A 16431-nucleotide genomic window follows, 5' to 3' on the forward strand; every position below is an offset into this window, starting at 1 on the left:
GAAACAGAAATTGCAGTATGACAAACCCTCTAAGACACTATCTGTGCTCCACCCAGGTGATTCTCTACGGGTACTAAATCCCCACAGCCATCACTGGGTCCCTGGAGTGGTGAAAACCAGTGAACATAATCGCTCCTATGTTGTGGCGACAAATGAAAGCAGATTCAAGCGGAATCGACGCCAGTTGCGCCCTACAAGAGAAAGCTTTGGCAGCGGCCAGGCAGATATCGCATCAGAGCATGCACCAGTGCTCCCATCGCCTGATCCTCTGCCTACTGAAAGTTTCAGCAGCGGCCAGGCAGATATCGCATCAGAGCATGCACCAGTGCTCCCATTGCCTGATCCTCTTTGCTTGCTGAGAGCATGTCGCAGGAACGCACTTCACCTCCCAGGGGCGTGTACTGGATTTGTACCAGGGGGGGTCTAACCGTAACCCAAACTTGCGAGCACGCGAAGGGGGGGTCTGGGGGGCCCTCCCCAAAATTTATTTGAAATTAGACCCCCTTAGATGCGTTTTCTGCTACCCCGATTCGTCGATCAGCCAGAAAAGTGAAGCCACCTGAAAGATTAGACTTATGAACATTTTCTGTAGAGCCATATCATTGTTTTTACACAGTACTGTATTCGTGAAAGTTGAGTTATGTTATATGTCACGATAGATGGCAGCACTGGTCCGACAGTGATGCACGTGTGGTTCTGCTGAGTAAACGTACTTGGCACATACTCTACGAGTTCTTTATCTAATTGCGTATCCGTAGTACGAAACTACGACAGCTTCGAACTGTTATAGTTGAAAACTTAACGACTTTTTGAGCGATCGACATATCTACTAGTAGCAGTAGTACTAGAATTTGTATTGAGAGTCATCGCCGTCTCGGTGTAAGTAGTCCGCTTCGTGGACGGGTATCGTTTCACTCACAAAAAGGCGCGAACGTCCAGAAAAATTAAGCAATCCCCCCTGCTAGGTTTTGATCTAACGACGGCATTTCATGGGCTCTTCTGCAATGCTTTCAATCTAAAGTGTACCCCTATGAAATAAAGAAAACTAATATGAATTTTTAAAGCCCGCAAGTATTATTTCTTATTGATGCAGCGCTTCGTTGCGAAAGCGATGAACAAGGCACCAGCGTGGCGATAAAAATTGTGGTTAAACATCCGCACTGCTCTTTGACAACGTCTCCGGTAGCCATGGTCAACAGCAACGCGGATGTTTGATTCTACTATGTATCATATGTAATAATTCCAGATTTAAACATCTAATTCGTTAAGGAATTATAATATATAATATATAGATCATTATCCATCTACACTTTGACTGTCGTAGAACTGGTTTGTTCGGTCAGCCAGTCGTGCAATATGCCAGACAATAGTAATTAAGCCTCTCAATATTTGCTATTTAGACCTACTATGCTGCGAAAACCTTTGTCTGATGTTTCCTTGAAACGAGGGCGTAATACTGAACATTCCTGCGAATCAACCCTGGCGGTCGTATAAGCATGCACAGATAGACGTCTGCCTGCTCTATCTGTCCCATCCGTACGGAGCGACAGGCAGACGTCTATATGTGCTAATTCGCGTATACAACCGCCAGGGTTGATTCGCAGGAATGTTGCACCGCATAGTGCACCGCATCCCTTTATAAGGTATCGTGCCAATTTTGTGCGCAAAGACTGGCCGTCTATGCACGATCTATTACGAGTTTACGAGTTTACGAGTTTACGAGTTTACGATCAATTACGAGTTTATTGAAACGAGATCCGGTTACGCGGAGTTAGTCGGCTATGATCTAGGTTCACGCGCACGTTTCACCGCTGACGTGGCACACGTGTTTGCCACCCGGGCATCGTACTTAACATTGAACGCGATTCCTCGCTTATGCACTGTAGACTCCTAGAGCATTTTCATGACGATAAATTATAGCGACTTTTCACATTCGTACCCAATAAAATATCAAATAGTCGCGTGACGTTATTGATAGCCGGGTAATAAACGCTTGGACTGGCCCGTTGCGTTAATTCCACCGGACTTTTGCTTATTCGCATTGAAAAAGCGCGCAAAAATGTCTAGATAACACACAACGTCAGTATATCAATAATTGCTGAATTAATTGCAGGAGGCGGGCCAGTAAACCTTGGACACGCGTTAAGTCATGACCCTTTCTCTATTACATCGGAAAACCGCAAAAATGTTTATTCTCTATAATGAATATATATATATATGGAATGAAGCAAAAATGCGCACTATCATGAAGTATGTTTACATAATTATATAACGACGATTAGCTCACATACAAAATGGCGATTAAGCAGAACTCGACTAATTAGCAATTACCAAGAAAAAACAGCACACACTCGGTCGTCGTGTCGTCACGTGAGTCTGTAGGTCTATTTCCGTAGCGGGTACAACATCACAGGTATATGTATACGAGTTATCACGTAGGTCATGAGAAAGTAGTCTCGCGCCGCGGCGCCGAAACATCCTTGACGTCACCTCAATCCTTCGAGCCCTCCAGGCCTTCACGCATTTCGCATTAGTGCTATATTTATACTAACATCCGCTCACGCATGCAGGCAGCAACAGGTTCGGCCGTCACTGTCACAGCCTGTGCGTGCTACGCACCTGATTGCCTCGGGCAATGCGCCCACATCACCTCACGTGAGACGAATAAAAGCCGTGTATATATATATCTCTTTAGTGACACGGTCGACGGCTATTTCTCTGTTAATCGTCTATAGATATATAAACAGCGAACGCACGTATCAGAGTCCTGCACATTGCACCTCTAGTGTGGCAGCTCAAAATAATAAACAGCCCGTTAAAATTTTGATTTGCGTTGGTGTGCTGATTGTAAATTTATCCGCAAAACCGTAGAGCAAAGAAAGTTGTGTTGTTTTACCGACGTTCACGTGTGTTACATGACCGTACATCCGGCCGGTGCTGTTGCGCAGTAACATGGCGATTTGGTGAGTAATTTTTACTTTTATGTTTTTACTTTTAGTGTTTGAGTTTTATACTTTAATCTATATAGTAAACCCTCAACTTTCGTATAGTTATTGGTCATTGTTTATGTAGAATCCTCTATGTAGCGATTTTTTTTAGTTATGATAACCATAGCTCCCAGCGCTGCATACTGTCGTAGGACGTTCCCGCGGTCGCGTGCGCCTTGCCGCGGAACTGCGCGCAAGATCTGCGCTCAGCTCTTCGGATCAACACCTTTCGGCAACGCTTCTCTAGTATCCCGTCTCATCTGGATCACGCATCTTAATTGCTGGCATAATCGTATGAGATATAGTGTTATCTCTCAGCAACGCGGCTCTTATGAGCAGATATATAGCGCACACGTACACGCACGCGTGTCCAACAGCAATGTCACGCGTGGACGTGTACGTCGACACACAGAGGTGTACAGACACGCGCATATGTGCATGCACACGTAGACGCGCACGCACACACACGTCCTCATCAAATGTTTAATAATTCCGCATCAATCCGTATTCGCAGGAATCTTCTGCAATTCACGCTGTTAGTCAGCGCTGTGGGAGTTGTTCTAGCGCAGACAGGCAACAATGGTTTTTTTCAACGACTGATTAAACAATCTGCGAATACCGTAAACGCCAATAAAGACAGGGCAAGGGCAGAAGCACGAACCCAGGCGTTCTCTACTACCACTGGTAAGGAAGTAATCGCGGTGGCACAAGTGTTCTTTTCTATACTATTTGTAATTTGACATAAGAACCACATGAGAAGGCGTGTATGCCTACATGTAAGGGACGTGTACATATCACAGGTTAGGTATAGCTCTTAGATGGTGATATTTGTATATGTCTCTTATTGTCGATTTCAGTTTGAATTTAGATTAGATTGCAGCTTACATTCGGGTCGTTTGGATCCCGGCTGTTACAGAGTTGACCATACTGACATTAGTACAATATACTTTATTCATATAAACTGCTGAATTGAAACTAATATCGGAACCGTTTCTACCACATATATTATAGGAGCGGTCACAGACAACTTTCAGACGAAATTTTCTCGCTCAAACGAGCTGTCACGAACCAGAAGTATTCTTGGTGAAATCAGCGAGCGCTCTGCTCGGATGATATCAGAGAGGTAAGTATGTGAGTTTCGGGCAAATAGTCCAGTCATTTCATGAAAACCACCACGTCGCTGCATGCTTTTACTCGATCATGCTACGTGTTGCGTGTACGCTACAAGTGATTTCTTTTCTTTTCCAGTTTGTCCATAAGTCCTCGCAATGCCTTTAATGAGTTGCCGAACGTCGATATCGGTGGATCAATTCTGGACATTGAATGTCCATATACGGTGCCTTTGGATTGCACCAGATTCTACGGGTATCGAACTTTCGATGGTACTTGCAACAACGAGCAACAACCTTACCTTGGCTCGGCAGTCCGGCCGTTCAAGCGCTTGTTACCACCGCACTACGGAGATGGTTAGTGTATACTAATATCATTCTAATAAATATAATATATCTATCTATATATCTATCAATCTATATAATTCGTCTATTAGAATAATATAATATAGCACACACGCGCGCACATGTGTGCAGAGAAACGCGCACATACACTCACGCCACGTGCACACGCTAATGCACAGCCCCAGCTAACACAAAAACGTTCACATAACGTTATTTTAAGGTTATGTTTTGGTTTGGATAACGTTTATACACCAACGTTATAATTACGAAATTGTGTCGGGTTTTTATAACGTTTTTATAACGTTAAAAATAACGTTTCCTTAACGTACTAAAAACCTGAAAATAACGTTATTGTGCGTGGTTCTGATAACGTTAAAAAAAACCGACACAATTACGTTAATATAACGTTTGTATTTACGTTACTATTACGTTTTTTTTACTTAAATATAACGTTATTGAACGTGGTTCTGATAACGTTAAAAAACTCCGACACAATTACGTTAATATAACGTTTGTATTTACGTTACTATTACGTTATATTACGTTATATATATATATATATATATATATATATATATATTAATGGAAAACAAACATACTAACAAAATCAGTGTTTACGCGAGCTGAGCATATCTACACGTAGTGGAATTGGTTTTACGACATATAGAAACTGCTGCACATACAGTATGCAATCAAGCCACATTTTCTAAAAGTAAAATACGTTTAATCCAGTTTAAAAATATAACTTACAATATAAACGACATGATTTACAACTATATATATATATATTATTTTCAATATCAACATCAAAACATCAAAGTTGTAAAATTTATAATGAAATATTCGGCTATCCTAATCTGCAGATATTTGCACACATAACTACAATACAGTGTTAATTTCTGAATACAAACATTCCAGATAAACATTATTATATAATACTATACACATATACATTGAAATCACGAACCTTCCTATATAATATTTTCAGAAATGAATAAAAGCATAATTACAATCAAGAGCTAATAATACCTATATAACTAGGAGCTGAGCTATAATAAGGTATTATTAGCTCTTGTTACTATACATAGTGATAATTCCTGAATAAGCATTCTAGGTAAACATTATTATATATACATAGATAGATAGATAGATAGACAGATAGATTAACACAAACACATCTATTGTATCAATTTCTCGGTGTGTGTATATATACATAAACTTCTTGATTTTATTCTCTCCTCGCATTATGCGCTCCTCTACTCTTTCTCTATGTGTATCTCTCTGTGTGCGTGTGTGTCTCTCTCGCACCTCTCCCACATCTCCTCATCACTGGTGCTTCGGTGATGGAGATGGCTTGGTATCCATGTGATGCAACTCTAATCTGTTTCACAGAAATTAAAAACGTGCCAAATGTACGTACGCATGTATATCATACATAAAATCTCTCTCTCTCTCTCTCTCTCTTATATATATATATTATATATATAATATATATATATATATATATATATATATATATATATATAATATCATCTGTTAATCATAGTCATAAAGATTTCTGCATAATATTCTGGCGAGCTGTGAAATATAGAACTAACAGGACAAGGACAGTTATTAGCAGCTATAGGCAGTATAGGTTATTTAATTACCTTCATTGCTTCACTAAGTTGTAACACTATATCATACCTCACTCCACTGCTTTCTAGTTCAGCAGTCAGCTTCTCAGCTGGAGGCATGAGAGTTCAGCAAGTTTCCCATTGCGAAGCAACTCCAGTCTGTTCCAAAAGAGACGAGGCCAGCCAGTATGATACATAATCATGTAGGCCACTCGAATGCTGGCTGTAGTGACTCGTCACGCACATACACGTCGCACGCACGCACGGCACGCACGGCCCGCACGCGCGCGCAATCACACACACACACCAACACACCACACACACACACACAGCACACACACAGGGCGCGCGCGCGCGTACTGCAGTACAGTGGCCTAGCTCTTAGAACTTATAGCCCTTCCGCAGTCGCAGCGACTGTGGCGGAGCAAAGGGCTATAGTTCTAGAGCCATACAGTGCCTATACAATCAACTGAAATGCAGCCTGTTCGGACGCAATTTACTTCTAGCTATAATTCATGAACATAACCAATATGATAACACATACGCTAACCAGAGAATATCGTATAATAACTATTATGGGGAGTAATACAACATATATATTTAGTACCTTGGTCCATGCAGTATACTTGTGTTATGGTGGCCGAGGGCTGCCACTACAATTTTAGCCTGCTGAAATAAATAAAAGCAAGAAAAAAAAAAACTCTAAATCAAATTCAAAACGAAATGCAAAATCAAAATCAACAATCAAAATCAAAATCAAAATCAAAATCAAAATATCAAATTCAAAATCCAAACGAATCAAAATCGAAATCAAAAATCAAAACTCAAAATCAAAAATCCAAAATCAAAATCAAATCGAAATCAAAACGAAATCAAAATCAAAAATGGCAAAATCAAAAATAAAATCCAAATCAAAATCAAACAACAAAATCATAATTAGCAAAAACAACAAATCAAATTGAATCAAAATACAAAATCAAAATCAAAATCAAATCGAAATGCAAAACGAATCAAAAAATCAAATAATCAAATTCAAAATCAAAAATCAAAAATTCAAAAACGAAATCAAAATCAAAAGTAAAGTGAAATGAGTTTAACGGCGTTGGCCGAGAGCTGGCAAAGTTGAAAATTTTCAGTTTATTCGGCCAATTAAGGCTGTACCCGTTCGGCCTGGACCCCTTCACTCGCGGCGATATATGGCCTTCGCTACACTGAAGTTAGTGCGGGCCGTATTGAAAGTGCCTATACGCACGGCGGCGCCGTGTGATAAGATTCAATGTGGCTATCGCAACGGCGGCCGTATGGGCCGACTCAATATGGCTAGGAATAGGAAGAGTAGAAGGGCAGAAGCTGAGGAGAGGAAGAAGGGGAGAAGGGAGAAGGTGGTGGAGAAGGAGGAATGAGAAGCTGGTGAGAAGGAGGAATGGGAGAAGAAGAAGGTGGTGGAGAAGGAGGAGGGGAAAGGGAGATGGTGTTGGAGAAGGAGGAGGGGAGAAGGCTGGTGAGAAGGAGGAGGGGGAGAAGAGAGAATGAGGTGGAGAAGGAAGGGGAGAAGCTGTGGAGGAGGTAAGGGGGAGAAGGGAGAATGTGATGGAGGAGGGGCAGAAGCTGGTAGAGAAGGAGGAGGTGGAAAAGCTGGTGGAGAAGGGGAGGAAAGGGAGAAGGAGGGAAGAGAAGGGAGCTGGTGGAGGAGGAGGGGAAGAAGGGAGAAGCTGTGGAGAAGGAGGAAGGGGGAGAAGCTGGTGGAGAGGAGGAGGGGAGAGGCTGGTGGAAGAAGGAGGGAGAAGCTGGTGGAGAAGGAGAAGGGGAGAAGGAGGGAGAGAAGGGAGAAGGTGTGGAGGAGGGGAAAAAGCTGGTGGAGAAGAGGAAGGGGAGAAGGAAGAAGGTTGGTGGAGGAGGGGAAAAAGCTGGTGGGAAGGAAAGGAAGGGGAAGAAGGAAGATAGGTGTAGAGAAGGAGGAGGGGACGTAGCTGGTGTAGAAGGAAGAGGGGAGAAGCTGGTGGAGAAGAGGAAGGGGAGAAGGAGGGGGAAATGGGAGCTGGTGGAGGAGGAGGGGAGAAGGGAGAAAGGCTGGTGGTAGGAGAAGGGCGAATGGGAAAGGAAGAAAAAAGGGGGGAGGGGGAGAAGGACTGGTAGAGACTGAGGAGAGGGAGAAGGGAGGAAGCTGGTGAGAGAAGAGAGAAGCTGTGGGGAGAAGGAGGAAGCTACGACAAGGCTTCTCCCGCTCCTCCCTTCCTCGCACCATAACGGCTTCTGCCGTTCTCCCCCCCCTCCACCCAGCTCCTTCTCGCCCTCCTTCTCTCCCTCCTCCTTGGCTCCACAGCTTCTGTCCCTGCCTGCCTGCCACACAGCTTCTCGCGCATCCTCCTTCTGCCACCCGCCTTCTCCTGCTTCTGCCGCCTTCCTCCTTCTCCACGGCAGCTTCTGCCCCTGCCTTCCTTCTCCACCACGCGTTCTCGCCCCTCCTCACTCTCGCACCAGCTTCTCCGCATTCTCCCCCTGCCTGCCCCACGCAGCTCCTTCTCTCCTCCTTCTCCCTTTGCCTCCTCTGCCACAGCTTCTCCCCTCCCTCCTTCTGCAGCAGTTTCTGCCCCGCTCCTCCTCACGCAGCTTCTCGCTTGCTCCACCCTCCTCCACAGCTTCTCCGCTCCTTCTCCACCAGCTTCTGCTGCTTCTCCCCCTCCTCCTTCTCCACGCAAGCGGTTGCTCCCCTCCGTCCTTCTCGCAACACCTGCTCGGCCTTCTCGCCCTGCCTCCTTCATCCACCAGCCTTCTCGGGCCCTCGCTCCTTCTGCCACCACCTTCTTCCTTTCTCCGCCCTTCGCTCCTTCTGCGCTCCAGGCTTCTCCCTTTGCCCCTTCCTGCATTCGCTAGCCATATTGGAGTGCGGCTATTACGGCGCCGTGGCGTATAGCCATATGGAATCTTATCACCCGGCCGGCCCGCCCGTGCGTATAGTCACTTCGCATACGGGCCCCGCAGCTAACTTCAGTGTAAGCGAAGGATATATGCCGGAGTGAAGGGTGGGGCGAAGCGGGTACGCAGTCTATATGGCCAGCTCTCGGCCAACGCGAGAAAAACATGATTTCAGGCTCTGGAGCTCGCCGGCCAGCGCGTAAACTCATTTCACTTTAGCTTTTGATTTTGATCTTTGATTTTGATTTTGATTTTTGATTTTGATTTCGTTTTATTTTATTTTGACTTTTATTTTTATTTTTATTTTTATTTTATTATCGTTTTATTTTTATTTTTATTTTTATTTTTATTTCGATTTTGATTTCGTTTTGATTTTTAATTTGATTTTATTTTTATTTTTGATATTGATTTTTATTTTTATTTTTATTTTTATTTTTATTCGATTTGATTTCGTTTTGATTTTGAATTTGATTTTGATTTTGATTTTGATTTTTGATTTTTGATTTTGAATTTTGATTTCGATTTTGATTTCGTTTTGATTTTGAATTTGATTTTGATTTTGATTTTGATTTTGATTTTGATTTTGATTTCGATTTTGATTTCGTTTTGAGATTTGATTTTGATTTTGATTTTTTTTTTGTGGGTTTATTTATTTCAGAGGTAAACCACTTGTAGTGGCATGCTCGGCCACCATAGGCTTGTGGCCTCGACAACTGCGGCTTGTCCGCAATTCGAAACTTTCTTGACTGTTTATATTCGCCACTTGTCGGCGTCCGTTATTGATAGTTCGAGCGCTATGCCAGACTGGCTCCTGCCGCGTTTTAGGCTGTAGGCGTTTATCAGAAGCACGCCGCTAATAGGACGCGACCCCAGGTTTCAGACTAGGTACATCAGCGCGAAGGCATAATGGTTATCGCGAACCGTACGTGCAGGGCGGGTCGAGTTGTGTGATGTGTGTATGCTGTTGTTTCAATATGAGCTGTGGTTGCACTATCCGGCACCGCGCTTTGGTGTAGATCCAAGCATATACATAGTTGGCGGCGCAGGCAGCGGCGTGTGTGTTGTGTGTATGTGTGCGTGCGTGCGTGCGTGGCGTCGCGTGCGTGCGCGCGGTGTGTGTTTTGGTATGTGCGTTGTGTGTCCGTGTGCCCCGGACCATCGTCCCGCCCGATCCCCCAGTGGTGTGTGCTGGGTATATGGGTGTGCGCCGTGTGGGTATGTTCGTCGCGTGGTGCAACGCATGTACATCGCGTGCGTGTGTGCGTGCATGGCTACGCTATGTGTGCGCGCACCCGCTCCCCCTGCGTGATATGAATAAATTTAGTTATGGCTAATCCGTTTGTCAGGAACGCTCAAACATAGGCTTGTGAATGCAAAACCAGTAAATAAACGCTTGCGGTTTTCAAACCGTTTTAGGAACGTCATTTCCAACCCCCAACCTTATTGTAAATGTTACGCTATGGGTTATAACAAGTTTTTTCAACCCGTTTGTTAGGAACCCGGACAGTAACGTTACGAATCAACGTTTACTAAAGCCGTTAACAAAACGATTTTCAAGATAGCTTAAATATAACCTTATTTAAACGTTTACTAACGCGTAAATAGAACGTAGGCAAAAGTTTTTAAAAAATAACCCTCAATATACACTTTACTAGAAACCGTTTTACGAACTTTGGCAAAACGTTTCATTCATACCAAACTATAAAACAACCATTCAAAAACGTTGCGAAAACGTTATGTTTTAGCTGGGGCAGGATGCAGGGTACATCCTTAAACCCCCTGATGCTCGCTTTAAAGCCAGGACATACATGGAAAATTATTAAATATACTTTTAAATATATTTAAATACTTTGACTTTAATATACTTATCTTTACTTTTTTGGCACGAAATGACGTAAAATTGTGTAGATTTCCAGGAAAGGCATGTTACTGTAACTTTCTATCGCATGCCCTTTTTAGAGCAGCCACAGACAGACTTGGTGCGTGTAGACACATGCATTAATTGCTACTTCTCTATAGGTATTAGTACGCTTAGAGATCGCCCTCCTCAAAGCCCTTTACCGAGTGCAAGAGATGTCAGCTTAAATGTTCACGAGACCAAGAGAGAGCTCAACTTCAAAATAACACAGGCTGTAAATGCAATGGCGCAAATCGTTGATCACGACCTTTACATTGACGCCAATAGCAACAGGTATGAAGGAAGTTGACGTTGAGGTATATGTGACGAGATGAGGCGGAGATAGTGGAGAGATGGAGAGAGAGAGATATGAGAATAGAGAGATGGAAGGAGGTATAAATAGGGAGAGGTCTGAGAAAGAGATGGGAAGAAACATAGGGGCTGGGAGAAAAAAACGAAGTGGGCAATCCAATGAGACATACAGAGCAAAAGAGTGAGAACGGGAAGAAGGGAGGAAGGGGCGAGGGAGGGAGGGGGAGGGATAGAGTGTGTGTGTGTGTGTGTGTGTGTGTGTGTGCGTGCGTGCGTGCGTGCGTGCGTGTGCGTGCGTGCGTGCGTGCGTGCGTGCGTGTGTGTGTGTGTCTGTCTGTCGGCGTGTGTGTGTGCGTGTGCGTGTGCGTGTGCGTGTGCGTGTGCGCGTGCGTACGTGTGTGTGTATGTACGTGCATGCGACTATTGCCATTTCCTGTTGCGCTTTTACAGATGTGCTTGGTAATGCGATCTCGTGCTGCCCTGTACGGACCCATGAGCAATGTGAGCCCATTGCTGTAAACAACGACCCTGTATACGGAGACTGTGAGACCTGCATGAATTTTGTGAGATCGGTTATCGCTCCTAGATCAGACTGTAAAATTGGTAAGTTCGCTAAAGTCTCTTAATTGCCAGCTTCATCCTCACTTCCAATTCATTATAGCGCACCTGTTGTCAGGGTTGATCTTTTGTATCCCCTTTGTGGGTTATCTCTTGTAAAGATTAATACCGCATGCTGCTGATTGTTTCATGCGTGTTTACACTTGAAAAGAATACAGATGAATTAAAAGAGATTGAAGAAAAATATTTTTAGAAAAACTAGATAGTTTTCTAAACGTGCCTAAACAGCTCAATTCACAGTTAACCGCATTAACCCCCGTGTTTTATATGGTGTGTATTTTCTGTTTTCATAATTCGATTCAAATTCATGTGATGGGGCGGAATCGAAAATGATTCGATGCATCAATCTTCGATCGCGTGAATGCGAATGATTCGATGCGTGAATCGAATGATTGCGAGATGCATGCATATCGATTCACGCATCGAATCATTCGATTCAGATGGAGCATCGAATCAATTCGATTCACGCAATCCGAACATTTCGGATTCACGGCATCGAATCATTCGATTCACGCATCCGATATCATTGACGATTCAACGCATACGAATCAATTTGCGATTCAACGCAATGCGAATCATTCGTATGGCATGATTCGCTGCGGTGAATCGAATGATTCGATGGCGTGAATCGAATGATTCGATGCGTGAATGCGATGATGGCATCGAATCATTCGATTGCACGCATCGAATCATTCGAATTCAGCGGCATCGAATTCATTGCGATTCACCGGGCATTGAGCCATGCGAAATCATTCGATCACGGCATCGAATCATTCGATTCACGGCATGCGAATCATTCGATGCATGATTCGATGCGTGATCGAAATGATTCGAATGCGCGAATCGAATGATTCGATGCATCATTTCGATTCACGCATCGAATCATTCGATTCACGAGGCATCGAAATCATTCGATTCCACGCATCGAGATCATATCGATTCACGCATCGAAATGCAATTCGATGCATCATTCGAATGGCTGAAATCGAATGATTCGATGCGCGAATTCGAATGATTCGAATGCTCATTCGATTCAGCGCAATCGAATCAATTCGATTCACGCATCGCAATCATTGATCAGCAGGTGCGATCGAATATTCGATTCCCCGCATCGAATCACATTCGATTCACAGCATCGGAATGATGCATCGAATGATTCGATGCGTGAATCGAATGATTCGATGCGTGAATCGAATGATTCGATGCGTTGAATCGAATGATTCGATGCATGAATGCGAATGATTCGATGCGTGAAATCGAATGATTCGATGCATCATTCGATTCACGGCATCGTAATGCATTCGATTCCACGCATCGAATCATTCGATCACGCATCGCCATCAATTTCGATTCACGGCATGAATCATTGCGATTCACGCCATCGAATTGCATTCGATGCACAGCATACGATATGATTGCGATGCATCATTCGAATGTGCGTGAATCGAACCCTGATTCGATGCGCGAATCGAATGGATTCGATGCCTCATTCGATTCACGCATAGCGAACTCATTCGATCGCGCATGCGAATGCATTCGATTCACGCATCGAATGATGCATCGATGATTCGATGCGGAATCGAAATGATTCGATGCGTGCAATCAAATAATAGCGATAATCGAATGTTATATGTGATAATCGAATGTTATATGTGATAATGCGAATGTTATAATGCGATAAAATCAACACATAAAACAAAAATGCAATTATTGAACAAACAACATGCCATAGGTTTTAGGCCCAGGCTTGGGGACAGGACTGGTGACAATATCTGTTTCTGTTTCTCAATAGGCCCACGCGAGCAGTTCAACCAAATCACGGGCCTTCCTTGATGCGTCTATGGTGTACGGGTCAAACGTAAACAGTAGCTGATAATCTAAGATCAGGCCCAAAATGGTGAGTAACCGTAAAATGCGACAGCACAAGGTGTGCATAAATTGTACTGACGAATACCGTACTTTGCAGTCGTTGTATGAATTTTTGGTACAAGCTAAAATATGCCACTACTAAAATTATAACGTTATAAATCATGAAAACAACGGATAATTTCAAACAACCGCTGCCTAACCAAGTGTTCTCCGTACAATGATAATGCACGACACGCGACGGGTCCCGGTAAGGACGACGCAGGCCTACAGCTTTCGCACATGTTTATTTGAATACTATATATTTCGCAAGTTAATATAATGTCTTCAGTAAAATTTCATTGAAAACCTTAATATGGGCAAACAATGCGACATACACGATGTTAAAGAAAATTGTGATGTTAAAATAACCCTGAGATATTCGATGCGATTGTAAATTTTGTATAAGATTGGCGATTAAAAACGATTTTTTTTATAGATTGAGGACTGTAGATTTTCAATGGTAATGTACTTATGATATATATATATATATATATATATATATATATATATTTATAGTGTAGAGAAATCGAATACGAATAATATCCTTTCAGGCATGCTACGAACCACGACTCAGCCTGACCGCAGTCGCAAAAGACCTGTTACCGGTTGACATCAATGACGATTCGTGCGAGGCCGAGAAAGTGCCATGTTTTACTGCTGGTATAAAGTCATTCATTCTTATGATAACTGTTATGCATACATACGTATGTTCGTACGTGCGCACGCAAGCATGCCATGTACGCAGAATCGAACATACTACAATCAATCTGCATAGTAGTTTCTCGTAGGAGTCGAATGAATGATACTATATATTTTACTCCTGATACAATAATTAGTATAATTATTGTACTGGGAAAGCGTTGACGATCTCCGTGTAGTTCTGTAGCGTCGACAGCGTAGAGTAGCAGCGTAGTCGTGTGATAACCAGTAAGTTCTTGTTGAACTAGGACTTTATTAGTAAACTCGAACACATACAAAAGATATACATACGTACGGCAACCTAGTGGGTGAGCCCGTGCTAGGTCGCGTCGTCTCAATCTCTCTACATGCATGGTAGGTAACCCTCCTGGTTAGGTAACCTCCGTAAGCTGGCTGTGACTCTCGTCTAAATCTTATCTCTTGTGGTATTTTGCTTGTCAATTGCTGGCTTATATATATCGGCTTCGAAAGCCGATGGCTAAAACAAACTAGTCTGTCAAAAGCCAGACTTGGCAAAAGCAGGGGCAAGGCGACGGCCCGGTTCGCAGGTGCGTCCTAGTCCTAGCGCAAGGCGGATGCGGGAGGGCGCGCCCGTCCTTGTCGTTTGCGCGGCCGCGTCAACCACTTCTATACATGTAGAGCTCTAAAGGTGTGACGTGCCTAGCGTCACGTCCCGTTCACCGCTTGCCTGCGCATACACATATAATATATATTATATTATAATAGTAATTATTGCAATAGTAACAGGAGGTCGGGTGCGCGTGTGTGTGCGTGTGCGTGCGTGCGCGTGCATGTGCATGTGCATGTGCGTGCGTGCGTGCGTGCGTGTATATGTGTGGCGTGTGTGTATACATACATATATTAGCCTGACCAGGCGTAGGGAGAAGCGCGGTATATATATATATATATTCCCACACATAATAAGCTCACGCATGCACGGTTGCACAAACACACATACATAAACGGACACAGACGCGCACACAAATACACACGCACGCACGCACACACGCGCGCGAGCACACACACACATACACACACACCTAACACACGACACACGAGGCGCGTCACGACCGGAACACAGAAAGAGAGAGAGAGAGAGACGCGCGCACACACACAGAGACACACACACACAGACACACGCACCCCGCATATATTATAACATACGTATATATATTTATATACAGAAATTATTATTTTCTTTACCACTACACTTTTCTCAAACATTCCCATACTCTTTGCTTAAAGCTACGTGTTACTATGACTATAATTACTATACTATAATATACTATAATTACTATAATAACTATACTATATCTATAATACGTAATATTGCAGGGGGGGGGGGGGGGTGGGCTGTAGGCAGGTGACATCCGCGTTAACGAGCAGCCAGGTCTTACGAGTTTCCACACGCTACTGATGCGAGAACATAACCGAATAGCGGCCCACCATCTTAAGCTTCCAGGAACCGCAACTGGGACGACGAGAGAATCTATCAGAAAACCAGAGCAATAGTCGGTGCCATCGTGCAGCACATCACGTACAACGAGTTTCTGCCGCTCGTCTTGGGCAAGGACATGTCGAGATACAATTTGCAATCGTTTTACAACTACGATCCTAGCGTTGATGCGACGATCGCGAACGAGTTCGCAACGGCAGCGTACCGATTCGGACACACTCTTATTCGCTTGACCTGATCAGAGTTTCTAGCAGAGACCAAAGGCACCTCGCCGCTGGAGCTGCACACAAGCTTCTTTGACCCGTCAACGTTGTACGGGAACACGGTCGTATCGGGCCCAGATCCGCTCGTGATCGGACTCACTCGGCAGGTCTCGGAAGCGGCCGACGAAAACTTAGTTGACGCCGTCAGAAACAAACTGTTCGGAGAGAACCTTGACTTGGCGGCTCTGAATATCCAGCGTGGCAGAGATCACGGACTGCCCGGTTACAATAGCTACCGACAGCTGTCGGCTTCGGGTGCAGAGGCTAATCGCATTTCGGAATTCAGCGAGATTCGCGGGAATATC

The 16431-nt window shown here is 43.9% G+C and overlaps 1 protein-coding gene and 1 long non-coding RNA gene across 2 annotated transcripts; both read left to right on the forward strand.

Annotated features, from left to right (window-relative positions):
* Positions 1–525: 525 nt before the first annotated feature.
* On the forward strand, positions 526–1066 carry LOC106805840. The gene is made up of 2 exons (XR_001393475.1): positions 526–883; positions 926–1066. It is a non-coding gene; the product is annotated as an uncharacterized LOC106805840 (long non-coding RNA).
* A 1544-nt stretch (positions 1067–2610) lies between these two features.
* LOC106805836 (myeloperoxidase-like) lies at positions 2611–16426 on the forward strand (the record flags this gene model as incomplete). The annotated part of the gene is given in 10 exon segments (XM_014807593.1): positions 2611–2963; positions 3502–3671; positions 3999–4110; positions 4236–4453; positions 10993–11164; positions 11633–11785; positions 13593–13697; positions 14260–14368; positions 15771–15862; positions 15865–16426. Coding segments are annotated over 4 exon segments (766 nt in total), but the record flags the coding sequence as incomplete, so codon positions are not given.
* Positions 16427–16431: the final 5 nt, after the last annotated feature.

The sequence above is a fragment of the Priapulus caudatus genome, unplaced genomic scaffold, assembly GCF_000485595.1.
Source record: "Priapulus caudatus unplaced genomic scaffold, Priapulus_caudatus-5.0.1 Scaffold129, whole genome shotgun sequence".
In the NCBI taxonomy this organism is placed as follows: Eukaryota; Metazoa; Priapulida; class Priapulimorpha; order Priapulimorphida; family Priapulidae; genus Priapulus; species Priapulus caudatus.